Consider the following 26,169-nt stretch of genomic DNA (forward strand, 5'->3'; position numbering starts at 1 on the left):
ATCTTAAGGAATCGAAATAGACGGGGACTAAATTTTACTTTATAATAAAATAACAATATTTTGCAGTGGATATGAAGGTACGAACGATGCCCAGTGGAACATGTGGCGACTGAAACTATCTATTACCTTTTGCGGGGATGAAAACCGTGGCTACAGACAATTGGACTTAAGTTTGTGACTAAAACAAGCGCTGTTGGAGAAAAATGTTGTTTTTTGTGGTGGAAAGAGGGGAGAAAAGAACTTTTGCAATTTATAAAAAAACATCGAAACCATACAAGCGACACAGCTACCTGCGGCAAGTAAACGAGGTAATGGGAAAATTCCGAAAGAAAACAAGAGAATAAAAATCTTCAATCGCCGCAAGCTAGGAGAATCTTACTCGAAGCATAATGTGGTTTGAAAGCGTGTTTTGGGCTATCGGATATCCGTTTGTTGTATAACTTCGAGATAAATTATATACATTATTAGTGACTTAATGATCTGGTTGTTAGACTTAGTAGACGCGAAGGAAAGCACATGAACAGACTACCCTTCGAGTATAGAACCTGTGGATCAACGGCAGACGCATCCCAGCACAGAATAATTAAAAAAAGAAGAAAATCAAAACTGAAGTCAGGAATAACAAGGCATGACGTCTATAAGTACCAACCCTAAGCTCTAAAACTGCCACAGTCCAATACCCCGGTGCTGCTTCTTCATTCTTCATTCTTCCCACAGATTGCGCCATTAACCTCGCACCTGCCAATTATCTCTCTCCTTGTTCCCGAGATCATACTAGAGATGGAGGCAGCGTGCTTTTCAGAAGGATTACTCGCTGCAGACTCCATTTCAGCTCAAAGTAACTACTCCGAAGAGCAACTTCGACTGCAGGCAAGGCAAACCTCTTCAGCTTTGTACTGTTATCAGCTGGAGCAGCTACAAAAGCTCAAGGGGCTGCCACAAGGCTCCTCGTCAAGGAAACTGTACCGTGGAGTGAGGGAGAGGCAAAAGGGCAAATGGGTAGCTGAGATAAGGCTGCCTCAGAGTCGAATGAGGGTCTGGCTTGGGACTTACAATTCTTGCGAGGCCGCTGCCTTTGCTTATGATCGCGCTGCTTGTAAGCTCAGAGGGGAGTATGCAAAACTCAATTTTCCTGAGCTTCGAGGCGGCGTCTGTGGTGCATTCAGAAGCAATCTTCAATCTCTGGGATCATCGGTGGACGCCAGAATAGATGCCATTCTTCTTCGGCTTAACAAGGGGGGAAGGAGACAGAAGGAGGCGAATGATAGAAACCAGATTCCTGTTGAGAACGTTCATAGTGAGATAGAGGCGAAGGAGAGGGATAAGGCGGTGTCTTTTTCTTTCTCTTCTTCTTTTTCTTCCTTGGAGGTAGGAAGCCCCATGAACTGGGATTACTTGATGGAAAACGTCGATGCGGAATGCTCTCTTGCCAATATTGGCTTCTTTGACCCGGACATGATATGGCAAGTCCTGGCAAGCTGATCTTCCTTCTGTCATCTTCTCGTTTGTACTGTTCATCAGGATTCATAGAGGTTGAAATGCTAGTCGACATTCATGTCCTGGTCGACAGTTGTTCAATTTTTCTGTAATCATTCAAAGGGAAGGGAAAGTATCTTGTCATCTCTTCGCTCCTCGTAATGTCATTCAGCTCGGTGATACATCAAAACGATTTCTTTTTAAATGGGTCACTACTGTGACTAATTTATGCACCATATAGCCATCTTCACACTTTTTTTCTTGTGCCTGACTTGTGTTTTATTGCGCGAACGTTTGCAACGTGTAGTTTGATACCGGTAATAAATCTAAAGACGACGATTGCTAAACGTCTACAAAATAAAACTTTGAATTCCCTGACTAGCTGCTCTAGAGAAAAAATCGAGTTTTTTCCAATCGGCGATTAAGGGAACTTTTACTTGGGCCGTTCGAATACTCAATGAACCTTCCAACTGGCGATTGACTTCGACGCCATTTATTTTTCTTCCCCTAGCAATGGTTATCAACCGAGTAATAGTCGACCCAACACAATAATTAACGGTAATTCAATCACAACTCCCAGGAAAAAATTGATGCCACCCACATGGATTAGAACTGAATTCCAGTTTTCGGGCGAAGCAGCCTTCGTCAACGTAGCCTTTTCTAACTTAAGCAATAGCCTTTGGAAGGTTTGGCCCACTGTTTCTCAGACTTTTGCTGGTGGCCTGTAACACCGCAAAGAGTAACTCAACCTATTGTGGTCTGTTAAAAGAAATCCCAAGATGCTACGGTATATTAAAGAGAGATACGTCACCAGCGTGTCGTCAACATGCTATGTGGTATAGAAGCGATGAAGAATGAACGGAGAGGTGGAAGAACAGAAAGGAATAAACAACGAAATAGCTCTTTCACAGGAGCTGTAAAACATCCGGTCCATTGAAAGATGAAAGTGACAGAGGGAAATGGGGTGCTGACAATTCTGCCTACGCGGTCCCTCAATTCAAGACGCCCATTAAAGGCATTTCCAAGTTGTCTTTGCCGCCACAACTTGGAGAATGGGCATTGGAAAAGATAGAAATTTGCAAGGAAATGGCCTTATAACCTCCAGTTTTTTAGGGAAATCACTACAAGAACATCGTCCACGAAAATGGGAAATCATCCGTGCCCAGAACAGACCTCTTCCTGGATGTTTAAACGTCTTATTGACGGCCGAGAATGTGATAATATGTGGGAGTATCAGCTTATCCTTGTAGTTGTTTGCGGAGTCGCACAATCACCTATGGATTGAGAATATCTTTTTTAATTGGAGTGAAGTTCGGAGAGGAGATTTTTTGTTTTATAGTTTTGAATATATTGAGGAATATATTACAGAACAGACACAAATGCAGATGGATATTTTTTATGCAATGATATCCTGGAAACAAATCGAATTAACCAAACAAACCGATACAAAAGGAATTCGAATCCAAATTCCAGGACGTATCGCCGGAAAAGAAATTGCTCGTGCAAAATGGATCAGAGAAGGGTTCCTCTACAAACAGTTCCCGTAAAAGTAGATTATTGTTCCTATACAGTTCGAATTATCCACGGAGTATTAGGTATAAAAATTTGGATATTTGTAGAGGGAAAATAATCTGATAACGTACCTTTAGTTTTATTAGAAGTCTCAAATTGTTCCAAGCATAGCACGGTTAGAGTAGACATCCATTGTATCAAAATGATATGTCAAATGATGTTAGGAAATTAGGCTTGGAGATAGCGAATCACATAAACCTTATAGAGTCCCTTATCATTTTTAAACATTTATTCTTTACTTTTAGAATTAAACATAAATATACCATAAATATTTGTTACCTATGTATGTGGGGTAATAATTTTCTGGCAAGTGGGCTCACCCCTCTTTCTTGGTATCCCACTTACGGGAGATGATCATTCTGTTTTTGTATACATCTATGGTTCATAAACATGTTTTTTATGATATTTACTGTGAATATGATTGTGCTTCAAAGAATAACAAAATTTCATGCATTTCATGATAATTTATTCCTAATTTATGTGCTCATAACCATGAATATGTAATATGCCCCCAAGGAGACATATCAACTTCAGCGTAATTTAGATGATGAAATGCACCAATTCCATTGAGATAGAGTGCAGATGAAGGGAATATGCAAGAAATATACATATATATATTGAGAGAGAGAGTGTGTGTGTGTGTGTGTAGGCGAGTCTCCAACTCGGCTCTCTGCCGACAGCCAAGTCAGCGAAGAAGCTGATGTGGCCCAATTGGACTTAAACTTAAAGATTAGCTAGTAATAAATTAATACGTACTTATATACTAGTTAAGATAATAGATGGTCAGGATTCAATCTAGGATTATACGTAAATAGGATTAAATCTAGCAGTCAGGATTCAATCTAGACAGAATCAAATCTAGCAGTTAGAATTCACATAGATCAAGTGGTCCAAGTTTGTCTTGATCTAGCCATTGCGTTAGTAATAACGGCTAGGATTAAATCCTACAAAACAAACTATTATACAGTAATATAAATACTAACCCACATGTATCAGGTTCTTTATAGATTAATACAAGGATTCTTATTACCTTTGTCTCTTTCTCTCCTCTCTCCTTTCTAGAACTTCTTCTTCTTGTTCTTCTTGCAACGATTTGGGTTCGACCTCTCCAATTTGTAGAGAGAGTTCCCAGGGTGAAGTGGATAATGATAGTGGTCAAGGGAGAGGCCACATAGAGGAGGTAGAAATTGATCAAGGATATGCCATTTGAAGATGCGATGAAGGGGAAACTATTAAAAGAGACAGTAATCCCCAAGATAAAGATGAGATTTGGAAGTAGAGGAAAGAAGTGCTAGTGTGTCCAATGACAAAAAACTTTCTGGATGCCTTTCTAAAGGGCAGGACCCTTATTTAACGGGAACAAGCTGGAGGGAAAAGACTTGACTACCCTCATGAGGCGTTGAGGATCGTATCAATATGCAAATTTGTTAATAAAGAATAACACAATCTTTTGCATTTCATAATAATATCTCTTAAAATAAATTTCTCAAGCAGTATGATTCTCACATATTCTTGAACTTCTTTGATTCCCTATTAGTAAAGAAACCACTGTTATAGATAAGCTCTTATAAGGAGATCCAAGCCAGGAATACAGTGATTCAATGCCACAATTTGTAATATTTTTGTCAGTGTTTTACTTCAATATATAAAAAATAGCAATTTTTTTCCTGAACAACTCTATAATAAATATTAGGCATGTAAGGATTTAGTCTCTAGGAACTGAGGATGATTCACTTACTTTATTTAAATTTAAGAAAACTAAGATAAATTAACTAGTTTAAATAATGGAAATAGTGGGTTATCGACACTTGGATAATGCATCGCGATGTTGTAGTGGGCACACAAAAAACATGGAAGTGTGTCTTGGATGATGTGTCCGTGGGGCTATGGGTGATGGGCCACTGGAGAGGCTCAGACATGTCAACAAAAAGGTGATAGATGGACAGAAAACAACTTGAAGATTAAGGCTAACTATTTTTAGTAAAATGCCTTAATTTGTTTTTTGATGAAGTTCATAGTGGATTATGCAAAGTCAATCCTCAATCACTCCTTTTACCTCAGATCAGGCTTGTTCATACATATCAGGAATTATGAATTTGAAGATAATACACCCCATATGATTGAAGCTATTCATCTTACACATGCATTAGATGATTGTCTTCTAGTATGGTCAAGCATGTCATGTTTGACCAATTCATCAATGTGAAAATAATGAGTTAGGATTCATAATTTTTATGACATGTTCAGAACCAGGTTCCATGGATTTGGTCAAATGTTAATGTTAATTAGACATCATTTGAGTAGTGAAACATGATGGCCTGCGTGGACTTATCTACCTACCTCAGATAAATATGCCTGGATTATTGATTTTTTTTGTAGCCTAAATAAAGAATAATAAAATTAGTCATTTGCAATAAATTTAACAAACCAACTTAGATATCTAAAATAATTTTTCAAAAAACAATTTAAAGGTAAATTCAAGAAATAAATGCAATTATTGGTTTTACTTGTTATGGTTAACAAACTAAATGGCAAAGTTGTAATTATGCAAATTCTAATTGAGGCAGTTATTTCTTTTTTTCGTATCTTGTATAAAATCCATTTGACATTGAATGTGTTTTCACTAGGCATTAGAGTGTGTATTAGATAAATTAGATGGGATCGACACTAGAGTGCACATTAAGACAAAAGAGGGTCATCCTAGCCATGTCTATGTCTCCACTAGCTACACAATGATGGATATTAAGTGATCATTAAGCTAATCATACTTTCATGTTTTTATTAAATTCATTGAAATTAATATTTAATTTTCATCATTCTTGTTGATGTTCTAATGAAGTCCTTTAACACATGCAATGACTTTATGAATTATGATGAGACCATAAACACTGATCACTAGTCTTCAAGTGTGTATTCCATTTCATTCATTCAATTCTCAAGATGGACATTGAGTTATGCAGATAGGATAGCACCATATGATTCTAATTTTACGATAAGTACGCTTGGTCATGTGGCCATTAATGTGGAGACATTAAGGATATAAAATGGGTGCTCTTTAGAAAAAGAGTTCACTGAAGTGATCCATATGAGTCTCTCGATGTTGTCATAACTAAGCATCTTATTCATCTCATTGTTTTGTAAGGTGGTCTGTTGGCCTATGACACCAAGTATACCTTGAGTATGGATGGCCATAATTTGACTAAGGTGAATGATTCCCCAACCATGGGATTCAAATGTCTTAGGTCAGACATAGTAAGAAATACATGAAGTTGATTGAGTGGTCAAGACATGATCATCCACCCTTGACATAGGAGGAGATATTGGAGATGCAGCAAATCCCTCGCCAAGGTAGTGGGGATATTGGAGAGGATATTCTCCAATGATTCCCTTTAAGCATCAGTACTAATTGAATGGTGGATTAGGGTTTGACGACTATCCATACTTTAAACCAATCGAGATTCTCAGGCATACGAATGATTATATATTTACGATAACCAATGATAGAATTTTTTCATCAGAGTGTTCAACTACCACTCTATGTCTTCTAGAGCACAATGTGTAGACTGGCACCCCATGAGACTAGGCCTAGAGGGTCTCACGTATAAGATTAAAGGGCTTTGGAAGTTATAGTTTAAATGGATTTTCATAAAATTTTCCTAAATATAAATAAGAGGGCGTTCATTTTAGGTGCACACACCAGATATATCTAGCACCCCTTCCTTTTATATTTTTATTTTGTTTTTTGCAGGATACTTTTAGAGAATAGGCAAGTTAATAGCTTGAAGAAACTCTCCCATGAAGTAGGCCAAGTTTGGAACAAGTTCTCAGAAGGTACATAAAGTATAATTTGTTTTAGAGAAAATTTTTGAACTGATATTTAGCTTCCACTGCATTGGAAAGTTTCAAACCATAGCCCAATAACCCAACATACTACCTGCCTCTCCTCCCTTAGATTGATTCATGCCTCAACGTCTTGTAACCCATTATCCCCTATTCTTTCTCCCCCGTCCTGTTTACTCCCAACTTCACTTATTTACCCCTGCTTCCTACATCCCTTCACCCCCCACTAGTCATAGGTCCACTAGCTCCCTTCGACCCTCCACGATTAGGCCCACTTTACATGCTACCTCATGCTCTCGTCCCACCTCCTCATTTGAACTCCACTCCCCCACTCCCACACCCATCCCCCTTTCTAACTCAACTCCAAAAGGAAGGAGGACAATGACACATCTATATCTGAAAATTCAAATACCAATGTGACCCCTCCTATCAGACATCACTCATAAAGCCCCCATTAAGTCGCATCTATAACACCCAACACTGGTGCGTCATCTAAGCCGGCACTTCTTATGATTTTGTGTCTTATTTGGAATTATAGTGGCCTTCTAAACCCTCCCACTCAGTCACATCTCATCTCACTCATCAAGAAGCACAAACGGGGAATAGTTGGGCATATTGAAACTATGAATGCCTTAGATAATATCCATCCCCTCATGAGGAAACTCAGAATGGATCATGCATATTATCACTCCTGGAATAATATATGGCTTTTCTAGACAAGATTATTCATTAGAGTTACTTGTGAAAGGGACACAGTATGGTACCTTTGCTATTTCATGTCTTTGCTAGCCTCACACGGTCATGGTTGTCAATGCCTTTCATGGACACCTTTTGGGAAACTCATATAACATAATTTATGATTATCATTGGCTCATAGATCTCCCTTGATTTCTAGTGGGGGATTTCCACTACATATGCGTAGTTGGTGAATGTGAAGGCAAAAAATTCCGTAGGTCTAGATCCATGAAGGCTTTCAATGACTTCATACAGCAAACATCACTAGTTGAACCATCTACTACAGGTGATATTTGGACATGATGCAATGAGCCCCAAGCAGATGCTCGTAAGTACAAGCACTTCAGTATTATTATGATCACTCACTAATCCTCCTCCTAGACATGAGTAATGGAGTCCCTAGACCTCCTTCCCAATTTCACACCATATAGCTCAACATGTGGCTTTTTATAGCTTTGTGTGATGCCATTAGCTTGGAGAAGTTTCTACTTTTCCTATATAGAACATTTTTTATAGACTAAACAATCTCAAACTCCACCTGAAATAGTGAAATTTGCATGTATTTGGGGACATACACGCATAGGTAGAAGCCCTAAAGATGGAAACTCACTACTATTGAGTACCAATTTCAAGGCACATAGAGAGACACATCTTGTGAGGAAAATATTAGGATAAGCAAGCATCGCTATGAGACCATGCGACAAGGAGAGATTTAATCTCTCTAGAAATCACATGTCCAATGGCTTTAGGAAGGTGATATAAACACATGTTCCTTTCACACCTAAATCTCTCATAGATCTCAAACTAATGACAATCTCTACTATAGATCTATAATCAGGAATCTAAGTAAATGGTAGAGGCTGTTTTTGCTTATTTGCATCTCTTTATTACCTTTGAGCCAATAGTGATGACAGAGGATATACTCTCCTCTATCCCACAACTAGTGGTTGACTAGAAATACACCATCCTCATGGCCATTCCTATGAAAGCAGAAATCAAGGATGTGGTTTTCTCGGTCAATAAGAACAAGGGCCCATGGCTTAATGACTTATCAGTAAAATTTTATAGAGCAGGTTAGGATATCATATCCACGGACTCATTATAGTCTATTAAAGAGATATTCATCCACAAAGTCTTCCCTGAAAGCTATAAATCTAATTTCATTGCATTTACTTGAAAGTGGATAACCTAGTTTCTTTACGAGACTTTTGACCCATTAGTATTTGTTACGTGTGCTACAAAGTTGTATCTATAAATCAATACAAAATTGAATTGGTATTTTCCTTGATAGAATCACATTTCTCGAGTAGTGTGGTTCTGTCAAGGGTCAACAGGGTTGACAGATCTATGATAATATCATACAAGTTAATAAATTAGCACAATCACTATACTACCAGATTCCAAGATCAAACATCATCATCCAACTTGATATGGAGAAGGAATTTGATAGAGTTAATTGCACTTTTCTTACCAGAATGTTCTGATGCTTTTATTTCACCAATGCATTCATCAACCTCATCAATGATTGTATTATACAGAATCAGTTATCTCTATTGGTAGACAAAACTCCACTCACTTCTTCACAACCACGTAAGGTCTACTATAGTACGACCTTATCTCACCCACCCTTATCATCTTGATGGAAGAGATCCTTAGCCCCTAACTCACATGAGCTACCACTCGGGACCTCATCCAACAATACCATTCGAAAAGGGGATGCTTAATTATGTTGCATTTTCTTTTCATAAATGATGCAATATTATTCGTTAATATACCTCAAAAATCCATTTTGGGGCTTAAGAGTATATTTACTACATACGAGAGGGCTTCACGTCTACTCATTGATGACATGAAGAGAAGATTTATGATAGTCCTATCTACTACTATAAAATGTTTGCATGTTATCTTGCACTACACACACTATTCATGAGGATGCCAACCTTTTGACTATCTCGAATGCCCTATCTTTCATGGGCCCACATGACATCATTTTTTTATACCCTAGTAAATAAGTTGAGAAAGAAACTCAAAGAAGGAAAATTCATTTTCTATCTTATGGGGGACAAGTTTAACTAATATGTCATGTACGCATGAGCATCCCACTACATACCCTAGTGGTGCATTCATGATCCCTCACAGTTCTCTAGTTCATGAAGGGCCTTAATGCTCACTTCATGTGGTCGGGTCAACTCTAGGGAGCAAGTCAAACAATGAATGACTGGAGTACAGGGATCAGGATCCCCGAGATGCCCAGGATATGCTTCAAAAGAAGCTAGGGTGGCAGATATGTACCACAATCTCCCCGTTAGAACTCTTTACTTTAACCAAGTACGATGGGTGATCTCTATATTAAAGGTCCCAAACAATGGCATACTTGGCAACGCCACTAGGTAGAGATGTCACCAGTGATTTATTGGCAAGTTGGACATTGTACGATTAGTGCCTGATATGATTCTTCACTTGTGCCCCCTTAGTTAGTGACTTAGTTTTCTACATCATTGTGGTGGCGACGACATCAATGCATCATCTTTGGATGTGCCGCCACCATCATCCGAGATGCCTTGCATCCTGACTCGTCGCCAACATCAACTGAAGAACAGCCTTGATAACGACCAAGTCAACAAACTGGCATCAGACGTGTCTCCACTTAAGCACGACACGTCCCATGTCATGACACATCGTCAACGCCAGATCAAGAACTGCCCTTTGACGTGACACGATAACACGTCGTCTACTTTATTTTATTTCTCGTATTTTCTATTTCCTCCAAGGCCTATATGTAGGCCAATGTTGCAAGAAACATTTGGCGAATTTATTTTCAAGAATTGAAGTTTCTTTCTTCTTGGAAGATTTGCCCGAGCCCTCTCCCCGTCCCATCCCAGACATCGTTACCGCTGCTACCGCTCGCTGTTGCCCCTGCCGCCCCTCTTTTCAGACCGCCGTCCATGCAGGAAAATCGCCCCCACAGGCCATAGCCCGCGCAGGCTGCCGCCGCTCGCATAGGTCGCAGCCCGCGCAGGCCGCCGCCGCCCGCACAGGCCGCAACGCGTGTAGGCCGCCGCCGCCCGCACAGGCCGCAGCCCGTGCAGGCCGTCGCCACCCACACAGACCGCAGCCCACGCAGGCCACTGCCGCCCGCACAAGCGCAGCCCGGCGCACCCACCGTGCCCCCGGTCGCCCTCAAAGCCACTTGCCATCGTGCATACTGTTTAGGTTGACCCCCCGCCAATTGACCGCGCAGTTGGATCTGTGACATCCTGTTGAAGCGCACAACAATCGCCAGTGCCAACGATGCGTCAAGAATCTCTCGCATCGCTAGGACGCACTACTCTAGTGTCGAGGTACTCTCTGCATTCTTTGGTGATCGTGTTCTTCATCCAGTATTCTTCAAGTGTTTATCCACTACCGTCGGATTTGATTTGGATTTTGAATCTTCAAGCGACTAGTGAATAGGCCTTGAATCTTCTAGCGATGGTCGTCCGAATTTATTGAACGTGTTGCTTTGTTTTCACCGCGGTGGTCGAAGACAGTACTCCCGCCCTCGACGAGGAAAGGGGCTGCACCATCACTATTTTATCTGATTTAATTCTTCAGAATCGATCGTGTGATTTGTGGTTTGGTTTTATCCCACCCATTCCTTAGTCATCCAATATCCTACACCCGTTGTCACCAACCCGTCCCGTCTCCTCTAGTCATCCTACATCACATTGTCTCTAGTTTATAATGGTTCAGTGGCTAATACAAAACATGACACTCCTATGGGAGCAACATGGGCTCCTATTAGATTATTTATAGGAGGCTATGGCCACTGAGCTGGACTCCTTGCCCAATCGTACTGTATGGACACTCACACTTGACGGGAACTACTCTTGTCATTCCTCTTGGGACAACTTTCAAGAGAGATCCATTATGCAAGGTTGGGGTTGTCGCCTATGGCATCTAGATATTATGGCCTGCGGCATATTCTTTCTTTAGAGATTCATGCATCATTGATTTCCTACTAATGATTGAGTGGCTCGTATTGGTCACTACATCAATTAATGATGTCATTGTTTCCCTACCTCTTCCCAAGTTGACACTATGGAACACATTTTCCATAGTAAACTTGGAACGGATGATTGGCACCAATTTTCAAAATCGAGATGCAATCCTTCATGCTCATAGTACTCCAACACCGCCAGAGTGTTCTGACAAGATATTTGCATTGTAAATATGATCTAAACTTAGCCATTATCTACACATCACCATAGCCTTCCTATTATGGTAGGTATGGAAAGGGTGAAACTCCACACTTGGTAGGTACGTCCATGAATGCACAAGAAATCACTTGATGTGTCAAGCAATGGCTATGATGCCCCTATCACTGTGTCCAGCCTATTGTGTGTCATTAATTATCTATGTTTGAGGGTCTTTAACTCGCCTCACCACTTGGGTATATATTTTCATTGGTACCCCTTGTCAAAGGGCTCTCTATCACAATGATGGCCCATCCAAACGAAATCCTAGTCCTACATGTGGAGATGGTATAATTTGATATTACACAAGGAGCATCTTTTGCTCTTTTCTCACTTTTATGGTGCTCAGAATATGCCACAGCTGAGGCTCTAGTGATATGGGATGGCTTGCTACGTCGTGAGAAGTGGAACCTTCATGGTATTATCATAGAACTGGATTTGCAGTTGTTAGTTTATATCCTCTGTGTAGGGCCATACTCCTAGTGGCATCTGCATAGTGGCAGGACATCATGCATTATCGAACGCACCATAATTGTATCTGGTACAAGCTAAGATAAGGGAACTAGAAGGCATATGCCCTTGCCAACTACATAGTGAGTTCTCGCACATATCGTTATTTACAACTTGGCAGGACCTTCCCTGGGATACACAAGGCAGCTATCATTTTGAATGCCTCAGCATGCTAGTTATTCACACATACACCAAACCTTTGCCCCGAATGACCCTCGCAAGTGGTATAACATGGACAATCAAAAGTGGGAATCCACAATGTCTTGAATTGGCTTCATAGCAGAATATGAGGGGGACAAAGAATCAGCTGCTAACAGTAGAGAACTCCCCACTGACCTGCCAAGGTCTTACTGTTGTATATCCATACTTTGTGTCAAGGATGTGGGAGAGAGGGTTCCTTGTGTAAGTGGGATATGTACACCCCTCTATGCCTCCAAACTCCGGAAAACTTTAAACACTTGCATATATTAAAACCCCTTGGGTGTCATCCAAGGCACAGCTTGATCAGTCCACAAGCACGATCCTTGGATGAGACGTACCCAGCACTGTATTTTTTACAATAAAAAATGTATTTGACTGTTGTATTTTTAAAATTTTACAGACTTTCCTTGATTCAAAATAACTTTGTCTCTCTTGGTAAAACTATCATTACAAAGAGAAATCTTCACATTCCAGCCTTTGTCATAAATTTTCAAGCTCTTTTTGAGAGATCTTGTAGCACCAAGTTTTTTTGACATAATCCCAGATTTAAAGGAGCTAGAACCGTATTTTTTGTTGCAATTTTGAAGAAGTTACAAAGAGAAACATATGTTGCCTAGAATTTTCATATCAACAATCTTAATCTAAAAATTATCATTTAGAGATTTTTGGTACTGATTTTGAATTTTTGTTGAACTGAAATGTTAAACATAACATGAATAATAATCCATAGGCTCTATAATTTACATGGGAACACTCTTTTTTGCTAAAAAAATCATGCCATCAAAGCCCTTGGTGTAAAGATTACCATTTTGAGATTTCTGATACTTGTTTTTGAATTTTCACTTAAATTAAAAATTAAAATTTATAGCCAACATCCACAAGAATCTATAGGCTCTAGAATTGTCTCATTTTATTCAGGGTTGAAGAATCTTCACGGGGGATAATACTGTAAATCAAGATTCATAACGTCATCAGCCTTTTTGTGAAGATCATTCACTAGAGATATTTGTTAAATTTTTAAAAGTTTAAAAAAAATAGTTCTACAATTTAGAAGAAATAACATTTTTTATAAGCATTCAAGTTATTCATTATTGAATAAGTACTGGTGACCAAAGGAGAGCATTGCAAAATTATGGAGAAAAATAAGTATCCAACTTGTGGGATGATTTATGAAAGATTCAATATAAAAAATGATCACTAAATAAATTTATTACTATTCAGTATTTTGAATTGTCTCTTTTGATTCATTGGATAGTTTATCCATAATGTTTTGTCCAATATTTATAAATTTACAAATAAGAGAAGGAGAAAACATCAAGAAGTGATCCTACAAGATCTCAAATGAAGAATTTCACACAAGTCTTCATCAGGTGGTTAATTGGATCATCATAAAAATCAAATTGAAATCAAAATCAAGAGGAGATACAGGTAACAATAAGGGAAGAAAATAATTACAATATGGATAAAAGCAAGGTATATTAAACCATATTATTATGCATGAATGAATATTCAAGGTATTCTTTCTTATTTACTATCCTTGAAAAATTATTTTGTTGAAATATATGCATATCTTTGGGTTTTTGTAGTAACTAAATACAGCCTTGAATAGGAAAATGTGTGCATATCTGTGAGTACTTGGAATAACAAAATATACAAACTTGAATAGGTGAAATATTAGTAGGGCGTTGCGGCCTTTTGAAGAACCTACCCCATTTAAATGAAGACCGTCCTCTGTGCTTGAGCCGGTGCTCTCTCAAAAATCTAATATGCTTGCACGTGTCTATCTATCTATAAATCTATATAATCTACCTACATATCTATCTATCTCTCTTCTTTTTTTAATCCCATCCCATACAAATACACAGACTTTAAATAATTAAATATCTGCGAGCGGACCTTAGTAGACTTTGGGGGTAAAAAAGGTGAAAGGCTCTAGGTAGTGAAGAAAAAAGCTTTGTTGGCTGAGTCAAAGGAGGTCTGGCATTGTCACTCTATGGAAGACTTTAGATGTTCGAGACAAAGCTTCATTAGCATTTGATTTTATTGGTATCCTATGCCCTACTACCAAATGTTTGGGGGCATTAACACAAAATTGTTTAGAGCTCACCATCAATGAACTAATGAACTAGAAATACAGCATTTAAGGCTTCTAGTTTATACATAAATATTTATAACTTTCATTAAGAGCATAGGGCGAGTAAAGGTCAAATCGACGGGGGGGAGTCTAGAATTAGTGGAGTTATCTTTACTTTTTACCTTTTAGATTTTTTATTTATTTTAGGAACTTAAATTTAACTGAAATAAATCAAAATCGGGAAAATTTATTCAAAAAAAATTATAAGAAGATCAGAAATTATTAATCCAATTTAACTTAATTTATTCAAATTTTATAAAATAATTTTGAGAATATTAATATAATTTTATAGTGTAAAAAATTACTAATTAATACTAATTTAAAATACCTTAGTTGGGGCTTTGGGACTGCCAGGTGATGGTAGACAGAGATGTACCTGAGGCAAGCGAAGTCCATGAAAGAGATAATGTGCTAATTGTGACGAAGATGATGGCAGATATGCGTCGATGAGGGATGGAGAGAGGGTGAGTGATGATGATTCTACCCTTGCTGGTGCGGCGGAGATGGAGGCGAATATCTGCCAACGAGCCACAAAGTATGTGGTGGCATGTATGGTAATGGAATCAAAGGCTATCAGTGATGATAACCTAGGAAAAAGGATGAAGACATGATTTACAAAAAGATGAAGATCACCCCAAGCTCGTTGTCACATGCTCAATGGGCGAAGTAGTGATTTTTCATTACTTTCTTTTATGAACCTCAATCCTTCAATCCTTTACTCCTAGATTAAAAGAACAGGCCCAAACGAGATTTTGAATTAGCAAATCACTCTAGTAATCATAATAAGGAACAAAATCCAAGGGTATCTTTTGATAGAAATATATGTGGTCGGCAAGTCAATTACACATTCCATATCCCATTTGATGTTCATTAATAGAACATATTCATTATAGTATACATGTGATGCTTATTATGAAGTTCATGAATACATGATCGGACTTAGTGAATTATGATGAGATCGTAATACAGAGATCATTAGTTTAAGCATGTGTTCTAAATATTCTTATTCAAAGGATATGCAAGAAAGACATCGAAGTATCTGGATAGAATAGCACTATCTAGTCCCACTCATATGATGAGTATGGCCGGTCCCATAGCCATTAGTGTGAAGACACTAAGGATAAATAGTGGGTGCTCTTTAGTGGAAAGAGTTCACTCATTTGATCCGTAACTCTTGAATGGTATTATACAAAACTGTCAATCAGGTTTATTCACTCACAGTTGTGTAAGTGGTCCTTAGACCTGAGACATTAAAGATGTCTTGTGGACAAATAGTTTTACTTTGAATATGACCTACATGTCCCTAATCACGGGATTCTAAATAGTCATAGTTTTGGTGCATCGAGAAGTTCACCAGGCCGACTGAGTGGTCGAGATGGGATCGTCCATGCTTAGTTTAAGAGGTGACAGCTCAAGGAAGGCGATGTGATGAAGTCCTTAGCCAAGGCAATGAAATTCAAATGCATTAGTACTAACTCAAATGACCGACTAGGGTTTGCCAATTGACCATACCCTAAGTCGCCCTATGAGCATCAAGTGGATGAGAGATTATACTGATGATGAACAGGTTCCATGAGTGATTGGATACACACTCCTTTGTATCTTCTAAAGCATGAGGTGTAGTATGGCACCCCACATGTTGGAGACTCAACCTATCGATTGGATTAAATCGATCTAACGCTAATTAATTAATATGATGATATAGTTAATTAATTTGGGAGTCCAATAAATTTTATTTGGATGCTCTAGTTGTTAACTAGACTGATACATGGGCCTAGAGGGTCACACGCAAATCGTCTTTTGGACGTCGGAAGATATACTTAAGTTTTGGGGGGTTGATGAAAAAAGACCCACTTAGTATCAATAGGGGAAGGCCATAAACAAAATTCACCTAGGTCATAATTGTTCAGGGGCCCTTCGCCATCTTCTCCATTCTCCGCACACCTCCTCTCCATTCTCCCCACACCTCATATCCACTCCCGATGCGATTGGGATAGCATAATGATAATGGTAGAGCATGAATGGAGTTCCTATGGGTGGAGAAGGAGATTGTGTGGATATGTCTAGAGGCTAGACATTTGAGCAGCTTGACTCGTCTCACTCCATGATCCAAGAAATCACATATGTGATCCGTGCAGAAGTTTTAATGATGTCATTTGATTCAGTTAGGAGTCTTTCGCTGCATGGAATCCTCGTCTTCATCTAGATCAAGGCCTCTAAAACCTAACATCTTTTCTACAAGGATGGGGGATTTTATTTATATATCCAAGATGGTGGATGCATAGAGTGTTGCGTTCTGGTGCAATGGTTCAATCATGGAAAACATGTTTTTCCATGAAGTGGAAGCGATTAATCAATTTAGAATCAATTTTTAAACAAATACATCAAATTTACCTTTGTGGTGAATCTTTGAACGAAGATCCCTACGCAAAGATCATTCACTCATCTTCTCATCTTTTTGCCATTCTTATCATACTATAATTGAGCTCTAATCCCTATCCTCTTTGTGGTTCGACCCCTTGCTCACTCTATCATCGAATATTTAATGATTAAGGAGAGTAGAAATAGTATTATTGAAGAAATGCATAATTTATAAACCTATATCGACCTAGTTCTACCATCAAATTTCAGCCCAAAACTCCTAGATCGTTAGATACCATCATTTCAATTTGGAGGAATTTTAGCCATTTGATTTTTTCACTCCTATGATTTGTGTGGCAGATTGTCAGCATGGCACTTAATTCTAGGAGCTGAAAAGTCAACAAATTCATTAAAAGTATACTTTTTTACTTTAAAATTATGTTCTTTATGAATTTAATGTCAGAAAATTACATTAAATACCAAAAAATCTACAAAAATGAGAATACCAAAAAATTATAAAATTTTAATTAAATCTAAATTTATATTTTCTGACTTATAAAAATAATATTTTCATGAAATTATTTCAGAAAATTTGTATTAAAATACCCAATATAGAAAATTGGAAATTCATTCTAAAAATGTAATAAAACATTTTAAACCTTAATCGTACAACATGGTTTTATGGTAATTTCAATGAGAATAAACACATAAAAGACATCAAATTAATATGAAAATTACCATGTTATTTGTGATTATCAGATATCCCTGAACAACATTAAGAAAGTGAGTTGACCCTATCCACTACCTCGTTACTGAGATAGGTAAAACATATTTCACATATTTAACTTTGTTAGAGTGAATAAAATTTAAAGTACATGATTCAACCCTCCTTAGGTGATACCTTAGGCACTTAAACTAATATAACTTATGAATTTTGACTATTGAAGCACTATCTATGAGTTGTTTCAAGTTTATGGTCAACACAGACATTGTGTCTAATAAAACTTTAAAAATATAGGATCCTAAATCATATAATTTTGTTTAGGTGTTGTGAAAATACATCAAGAATGGTGACATCTTTCAGGAAAAAAATCAAGAATCATGCCTACTCATACGCTTGAAAAGCCATTAAAGAAGTTCATGAGTAAGGGCATATGTAAACCTAATAGTTCACGTAATTTTTTTACATGCTTTTAGTGTATTGGGTTGTAAATTAAATCTGAATCTATAAAAAGTGGGACATCTAGAAAAGATTAACTATGTATTAGACATCAGGAAAAAAAAATAATGCCTCCTCTTTTTGTTATTTGCTATTTTCCAGTTTTTTGCGAAGCTAAGAGAATGTCAAGTTGGTGATTTCACAGAGTCGGATGGATCCAACTCATTTTTATCACAAAGCTTCTGATTATATTATATGTGTCTGTTGTATATTTAAGACTCTTGGATCTCGGAATTCAGGAATGTATACATCCACAAGTCCATTTATTGATGTCTATGAATTACCAAAAAGTCATTTTAAACTGGAGAAAATGTCTCATTAACGTTCATGCTTTTGTCAAGTTGGCACTAGGGTAGCCCGACCCTTAGTTCTGATAAATCATCGCCAAGATGAATGGGCTAGATAAGTTTTTTATATCATCAACTAGTAAGTTTCTTTTAGAAACGATGAAAAGCACTAATTTTGTAAATAAACACCCCATGGGTGGCGTCCAGGGCACGGATGGATCGGTCTACGAGCACAACTGCAGGGTTGGATGTACACCGCACCATGATTTTGCCAATCAAAAAAAAGAGTTTCTTTTAGAAGGATGTGCATCCTCAAAGCTTGGCTCAGTATATTTGTGTTTGGTCCATACAGGCCGGTCTACTGATCCTCCGTTGGTCGTTACCCACTAACTCTTGAATCCCACTTCATACCAATACTTTGAATTAATAATATTCCAGTTCTAGACTCAAGAATATTCCAGACTAGTTATTCTTCAATTTCTAATAAACAATAAATATTCATCCATTCCCAATAAATATGACTTAAATCTTACACTTATAGAAATACAAAATAACTATTCCGCCAATGCCTGTAAATAATACTGAAGTCTTACACATGAAAATCCAATATTTATGTTCTCCATATCTACTAAACAATGCCTGAATTCCTACACACATGAAAAGTCCAAAGATATAAGAAAAATTGCTCAGTTCCAATGAAAGCAATGAAGGTCAGTCCCCAAAATACAAAATATCAAACTAAATTAGCACAATTGGATTAGATGAATTTCAATGCCAATATGGAAATATAGGAAAATATAATGTAGACTTATACCTAGCTAATGTCCAAATAATGGTCTAATGCTCCTGCTAATAGCAAGTTGTCAGTCAATAAAAATGTTAGAAAGTAAGAAAGAAAAACTCAAAATTATATTATAGATGCATAACAAAAAATTATATTATATACTTTTATATTGCCCACAGCTTCAGCCGTTGGACTAGATACCCAAATATTTTTTTATATTAATTACTATCCGTCGCGGTCCGAAATTCAAATCGCCGGCCGGCTAGCCGTTATGATTTACTATTCTTACACCTGTCGTAAAAGTCACTCCAAACCTCTCTCACCCAGAAACCGCTCTCTGTTAAACTCCGTCCTTCGCGCTCTCGCTATCTACAGAAGACTCGCGTACCCGGGACTTCTCTACAGTATTGATATTCTCACCCCATATACTGATTCTGCACTCCGTAGGAGACACTATAAAACCCGATCAGGTGGGACCCTTGCAACTGCGCCGTTCAAAGAGAGAGGAAGAGTGGCACTTTAGAGAGAGAAACTCCGGAAACGAGCATTGTAGAGAGAGAAAGTAGAGAGATATAGAGAGAAACTAGATAGAGAAAGAGAGAGTAGAGCGGTTCTTCGATCATCTTCCTTGCAAATTCCTAATGGCAGATGCAGGTTGCGCAGTGCAGGGTTTCTCCCGGCCTTCTGAAGCTTCAGATCGGGAAATCATGGTAAGCGATTCAGATTGATGATCTGTGGACCATTAGTCTTAGTAGGCATTGTTTAGTGGAAATGAAATCTGATGATTTGATTTGAGGAAGTTTTGTGCTGATCAGTGTTAGTAGTTTTTTTTTTGTTTTTGTTCAACCTTTTGAGTATTCTAAATCTGAAAGGGATCCGCGTATCAAAGCTTCATGTCGCTGTTTCGTCTCATGATGTCGTTCTTCCTTTTTCCGATTCTCATCTCTCATTCTTCGTAATTCGTGTTTGATCGTGTTTGATCTTCGCAGCTTCAATTTTTTTACCAACTTCTGTGTCCATCTATTTTGGTTTCTCTGAGAGCGTAGGGAAGAAACTTTGAAACTTCAATCAAGCTCAGTGTTGGTCTATTTTTGCTCAAGTTCAATGAAGCTCAGTTTAGTTATTTCCTCGCACTGAAAATATAGAAAAGAAACTTCAAGTTTAACCGACCTCAGTGCTCATCGACTCTCTTGGCTCTGAAAAAAAAAATTCAAAACTTCAGTCAACGTGAGTGTTCATCTATTTTTATCAGGAAAAAGAGAAAAGGAAACTTCAAAACCTTAATGAACCTCAGTGTTCATCAGTTTTTGATCTTAATAAGTGGAAAAAGCCTAAAACCTCACCCAAACTCTGTGTTCATCAATATTTGCTCTGTCAAAGTAGAGAAAGAAACTTCTAAATTTCAACCGACCTCAATGTTTATTTATTTTTCTCTCTGAAAGACAAAAAAAAGCTTTAAAACCTCAGCGTACTTCATTTTCTACTCTTTTAAAGTAGGAAAAGAAATTTCAGAGCCCCAGTCAACTTTAGTGTTCATCAGTATTCGCCATTTGAAATTAGGAAAAAAGGAACTTCAAAAAGTCAATCAACTTCAGCGTTCATCAATTTCCGCTGGTTTCAAAGTGGAAAAAATAAACTTAAGAACTTCAACCAACTTCATTGTTATCAATTTTCTCCCTGGAAAACTAGAAAGAGGAACTACAATATCTTTGTTGAAATTACAGGATGATTCATTCCCTGGATTAAACGGATCGGTCACCTTTGGGAGATTTGTCTCTGAATCCCTGGACTGGGGGCGATGGTCGTCGTTCCGCCAGAACAAATACCTCGAGGAGGCAGCAAAATTCTCAAAACCAGGATCCGTGGCAAATATGAAGGCACACTTTGAAGCTCATTTTAAGAGGATTGCCGCCATGAGAGCTGCCGCCAAAGCTGAGGAAGAGAATATACGACTGGCATCTGAATCTGTCGTTCCTGAGAGATGCATGGCTAGTTTTGTTGAAGAATCTCCACCCAAGAAGATGCCACCAGAGGAAGAATCGCAAGAATCACAAAAGTCAGAGGAAAAAGAACAAATGTTTAATGGGTTTGTTGGCAATAATGATAATCAAGTAGCAAACGTGGATGAAGATGATGATGATTGCACATTAAGAAGCAGCGAACCACCACAGGTGCCACTTTCTTTACATTTAAAAAATAATCGAATGTTGAATTGCTCTATTCCTGTGGTTTTTATTACGTTTACCTCAAATTATGGTCTGAATTTACCCTCGGGAAATGCAGGAAAAATCTGATGTGAGTCAGCAAATTTCTCAAGAACTACACAAATCGGGGGAAGAAGAAGAGGCAGAAAATGTAGATGTTGATGATTGCAGTCGGAGAAGCTCCAGCCGTTCAACTCAAAAGTCATTACAGGTGCCGTTATCGCTTTCTTGGAAAAAATGGGATCACGAGTTGCGCCATTCCAGTGAGATTTTCTCTCGGTTAATGCAGGAAAATTCTGAGGCAAATCCGAAAATTTCTCATGAGGAGAAGCAAAGTTCTGGATTCAGCAACGAGAATGGTGCAGATGATGATGATTGTAGACAGGGAAGCAGCAGCAGTTCAAATGAGAAGCCAATACAGGTGCAAATGCCACCTTTTTTTTATTAGGTTATGGGTCGCACCATTCTTATGTTTTTTTCTTGAACCTCTATTATTGTTGTGTATGTTATTTTGGGAAATGCAGGAAAGTTCAGCTGAGAATCAGCAATTTTCTTCGTTGACTATCAATGAGAAGAAGCCAGGCTCTAGGTTCAGCAATGAGAATCAAGGACCAAATGTGGACGATGATTGCAGTTGGAGAAGCATCAGCCGTCAAAACCAGAAGCCACTGCAGGTGCCAATATCCTTTTATATTTTTCCTGTTTTTTCCTTTTTCTATTTTTCTTTTTTTTCAATTTTACCTATTTTTTTCTTTTTTATCGTATCCTGGGTTGATTCAATCTTGTGATTTTTGCTTTTACTTCTGCAGGAAAATTCTTCTGCAAATCAACTAATTTCTTCAACTTTTAAGGAGAAGAAGTGTGGCGTTTTTGGGCGATTTTCCTTTTCTTCGCCTACAACTGCTAATCCTGGAAAGAAAGAAACCCCACCAAAGGCCTCGAAGAGGTCGATTTCCAGATTCACGCAATCTATGTTTGAAACCCCGCCGTCTTCATCAAAATCTACACTAGCCCTCAGGAACATCGCTATGCCTAATTCCCTGGTAGGTATCCAACTTTTATTTACAGATTAAAGTCATTGGTTCTTGGATCTGATCAGATCTGATTTTTTTCGAAGGATCCTAAAACACCGTCACCCTCAGAATGGAAAAGGTGCCCAAGCTGCTTCGTCATACGAATACATCAACGATTCCTTTTTGCATCTAACGAAGATCTGAATTTTTTTATTATTGTTTTTAATTGAATTGTGCCACAGAAAGATCACGCCTTCTCACTCTGGGAGCAAAAAAACCAACGTGATGAGTCAATCAGTTTCCACTAGGTGGGTGTGATAACCGTTTTGTTTTCCTTTCAATTATTTTGGATCAGAAAAAGGTTCTTTCAATCAAACCTTCTCTTATGTAGATCATCAGGCAAGCATAGCGGTATGAACATGAATTTTTTGAGTAATGAAACACAGTTTGACCAAATTTGTGGACAAACTGAACTAAATTGACCAGTGAAATTCTACAGTCAACGCTCATATAAATGGCATTGGCTTTTCTCCAGTGCTTACATGAATTGACTGTTAGCTCAATCTGAATTATCTTGACCTATGTAATTGTATGGTCCATGCTATTTCACAATGGTTCTTTCAGATAATCATTTTGCTTTTTAATTTTTGTGATTGATCTGTAATTTCGATCAAACTTTCTGTTTTCGAGCCATCATTGACTGGTTTGCTCTCTAGCAGTTGCTGGAAATCATCTTCCAGTGTCTGGAAGAGACCCGTCCAGGCTGTTTGCTCTCCCTTCAGATTCAGGAGCGAGGAAAGAGCGGAGAAGAGAAAAGAGGCAAGAACAGAACTCATTTTTATCCTGTTTGATTACTTTGAGATTCCTAAAAGATTACAGCAAAATAAAATAGTCTGTGAAATGTGGTATTTTAAAAAATTAATACTATTGCATGAAATTAAAAAATAAAGTATTTTTTTCAGTTTTATCTTAAGGTGGAGGAGAAATTAAAGTCTGAGAAATTGGCGCATGAGGCGAATGCCAAGGTAATCCGTCTGCTTCCTGTTGGCTTTTGGTAAAATTTTAATGATTTCCCCCGTCACCAGATTTTGTTATTTTTTCTTAAGGAAAATGCAGAACAAGAACCGAAGAAACTGCGCCAAAATCTTGGTTTTAAGGCGCAGCGAATGCCAGGGTTCTACAAGAGAAGTGCTACCCCAGAAAAAGATTCTGCGGAGGTATATTTCTGTCATACTTTTAGATGAAAGTGTTGATTTTTTACAATTTAATTTAAGCGGGATCTTTCATCATTATTCGCAAGATTAGCCTTTTTTTTCTTGAGATGAAAGTTGCTTTAAACTCGTTTATAAATTTCACTAATTACCCATCTGAGAAATAAAAATTTATGCTCATCTCTTTGATTAGAGGGTTGATTTCAGACAGCTCTAAAATTTCATGGTTCGTCATAAGATTAACCTACAAATGTCCAATCATATTTCTCTTCTGTTTTCGTGGGATGAAGTTTGACCCATCTGCGCAGTAGAAACTCATATAGTGAAGTCCTTTTCAAATTTGATATTTGTATTATAAATTTCACTTGTATTTATACTACCATTGCGCAGTAACCTTTAATGCAGTGAAATCTGGTCTGAAGTGGTTTATATTATTTTTTGTGATTTTACTGCTCTCAAATTTCAGAAAAGACCACAAAGGCATATTTCAGTTTTTCTTGGTCACAAAGTTGCTTTATTTTGGACTTTTAAATGGAAACAGGAGTTTTCTTGAAACAAAACTGCATTTTTTTCATGATTGGGGAGATAACTACCAAAACTGATGACTTTTTTCTATCTTAGGTCTTTTCCTCAGGTCGAATTTTACCCGTGATGTCTATGTCAACAAATAACTTCAGTGAATACTTCAATATTTATATTTTTTGTGATTAATACACCTATATTAACTTCTCTGGGCAATAAAATTACTAGCATCAAAAGTGTTTACTTTTTATTCCTTTGAGAATGGCCAATATTAATGTATTAATGGGAAAAGCAATTTTAAAAAAGTTGTGAGCTTCTCTTTCTGTTTGAGTAATATTTTAGCAGAACATTGTGCAGTCATTGTGCATCAACCATTTATGTTTTTAATCTTGACTTTGTGTATAGTTGACCACTATTAAGTTATCTGATACGTTTAACAATTATCATTTGGGTACTTGAAGTTAATACTGTGGAAACTCTTTGAAAATTTTGTTATACCTTTTTTGGAGAATATTACACCAACATTTTTATTTTTAATTATGATCTTGTAGACACTTTTGCCCGGTGCGAAATCCCCAATTTATGAAGTAAGAAGAGATGGTCCTCCAGTGGTTAGTGCTAGAAGCTGCTTTCCTTCTCTCAGATCAGATTCCTCTTCTGCACAGAAAGGGAGCTCCCAGTGCTTGAGCTCAGGGAAGAAAATAAAAAGCAAGATCAGCAAAAATTAAATTATATGTTTTTTCTCTCTCCTTGACGAAGGTACGAAGATTTTGGAGTGAGAAAACCTTCCCACAATAATCTTCTGACAAGGCAAGGTGAGTATTTCATCATCAGTCTGTCTATTTATCAATGTATTTATCAATCATCATTCGATATCTCTTCTCCGTCTAGTGGAAACTAGTGGATGCCAGTGTGGAAAAAAATATCATGAAAGTTGGATGATATTATTTTTGTATGAAAGAGGGTAAAGTCACTTAGGGCATCCCAGCAATAGAACTATGCATACAAATCCTTAAAGGCCTCCTTTGAGAAGATATCCAGAGTGGCCCTGGGAAAACTGGATGGTATTGTTAAAAGTTGATACGATATTATTTGAATCAAGAACATAAACTCCCACAAATAACTCCAAAGCTTCTGATAATCAGCCTCTAATTTGCATGTCGAGCTATTAGCTCCGTGAATAGGGAGGTTGAACTATCAAGTTTGATATTTGAAGCTTTATATGTTCCTTAAACAATTAAGAAAAAAGTTAGTCAGGTCAAAATAGTCAAATATCTATCCAACTTTAGACATTTTAATAGAACATCTGTCTCAGCTGTAAAATGATAGAGCATGAATTCTTGTTTTTTAATTGCTAAATAATACACAATTATGTTGGTTATCAGTATAATGTATGTATAATAATGATTATCAAGGCCAATTTGAATGTATGACATATATCATAGTGTACATCTTTAGACAAAGTTAATAATCCCTACAAACCATAGAGTGCCTAGTGCATGAACACCTTTAGTTCATAAACAAAATGCTAATTTATCGAACTGAGGGGGGAAAGGGCAGAAATTCTTCTCCAAGGAAAGAGTGAGAGGTGACAGTTGGGTGCTATTGCTCCGGATATTGATGCAAAAGTAAACATCGGATATTGATAGTGTTAAGGGTTGCATTCCAATCTTGTTTGTTATTTGATATTCTGATTGATATCCAATATATGTTATCGGATATTGATGATGGATATCATATCATTTTTTGTATGTTATTTGTGACGGGTCCATTATCCATTTTTCTTCCGTAATTTTACTAAATTTACTTTTTTGATATTTGATATTGATAACATATATCGAATAATGATGAATATTGTTGCCAAG

The 26,169-nt window shown here is 37.6% G+C and overlaps 2 protein-coding genes across 3 annotated transcripts; both read left to right on the top strand.

The window, feature by feature from the left end:
• The first annotated feature begins 780 nt into the window (after positions 1-780).
• Positions 781-1,482, top strand: LOC144716321 (uncharacterized). Its single transcript, XM_078591444.1, has one exon. It carries the CDS (start codon positions 781-783, stop codon positions 1,480-1,482), a length of 702 nt encoding a protein of 233 aa, XP_078447570.1.
• Positions 1,483-19,847: 18,365 nt separating this feature from the next.
• Positions 19,848-25,246, top strand: LOC144716101 (uncharacterized). 2 transcript variants are annotated; one of them, XM_078591146.1, is made up of 12 exons: positions 19,848-20,064; positions 21,079-21,525; positions 21,638-21,769; positions 21,848-21,979; positions 22,083-22,232; positions 22,368-22,601; positions 22,676-22,710; positions 22,814-22,879; positions 23,291-23,390; positions 23,534-23,596; positions 23,678-23,788; positions 24,856-25,246. In XM_078591146.1, exons 1-12 carry the CDS (start codon positions 19,996-19,998, stop codon positions 25,030-25,032), a joined length of 1,716 nt encoding a protein of 571 aa, XP_078447272.1. In that variant the 5' UTR covers positions 19,848-19,995; the 3' UTR covers positions 25,033-25,246. The 2 variants fall into 2 exon arrangements, with proteins under 2 accessions (XP_078447272.1, XP_078447273.1); XM_078591147.1 differs by having other exon boundaries at positions 23,688-23,788; positions 24,856-25,035.
• The last annotated feature ends 923 nt before the right edge of the window (positions 25,247-26,169 follow it).

Source organism: Wolffia australiana, chromosome 20 (genome assembly GCF_029677425.1).
Source record: "Wolffia australiana isolate 7733 chromosome 20, ASM2967742v1".
NCBI classification, from domain to species: Eukaryota; Viridiplantae; Streptophyta; class Magnoliopsida; order Alismatales; family Araceae; genus Wolffia; species Wolffia australiana.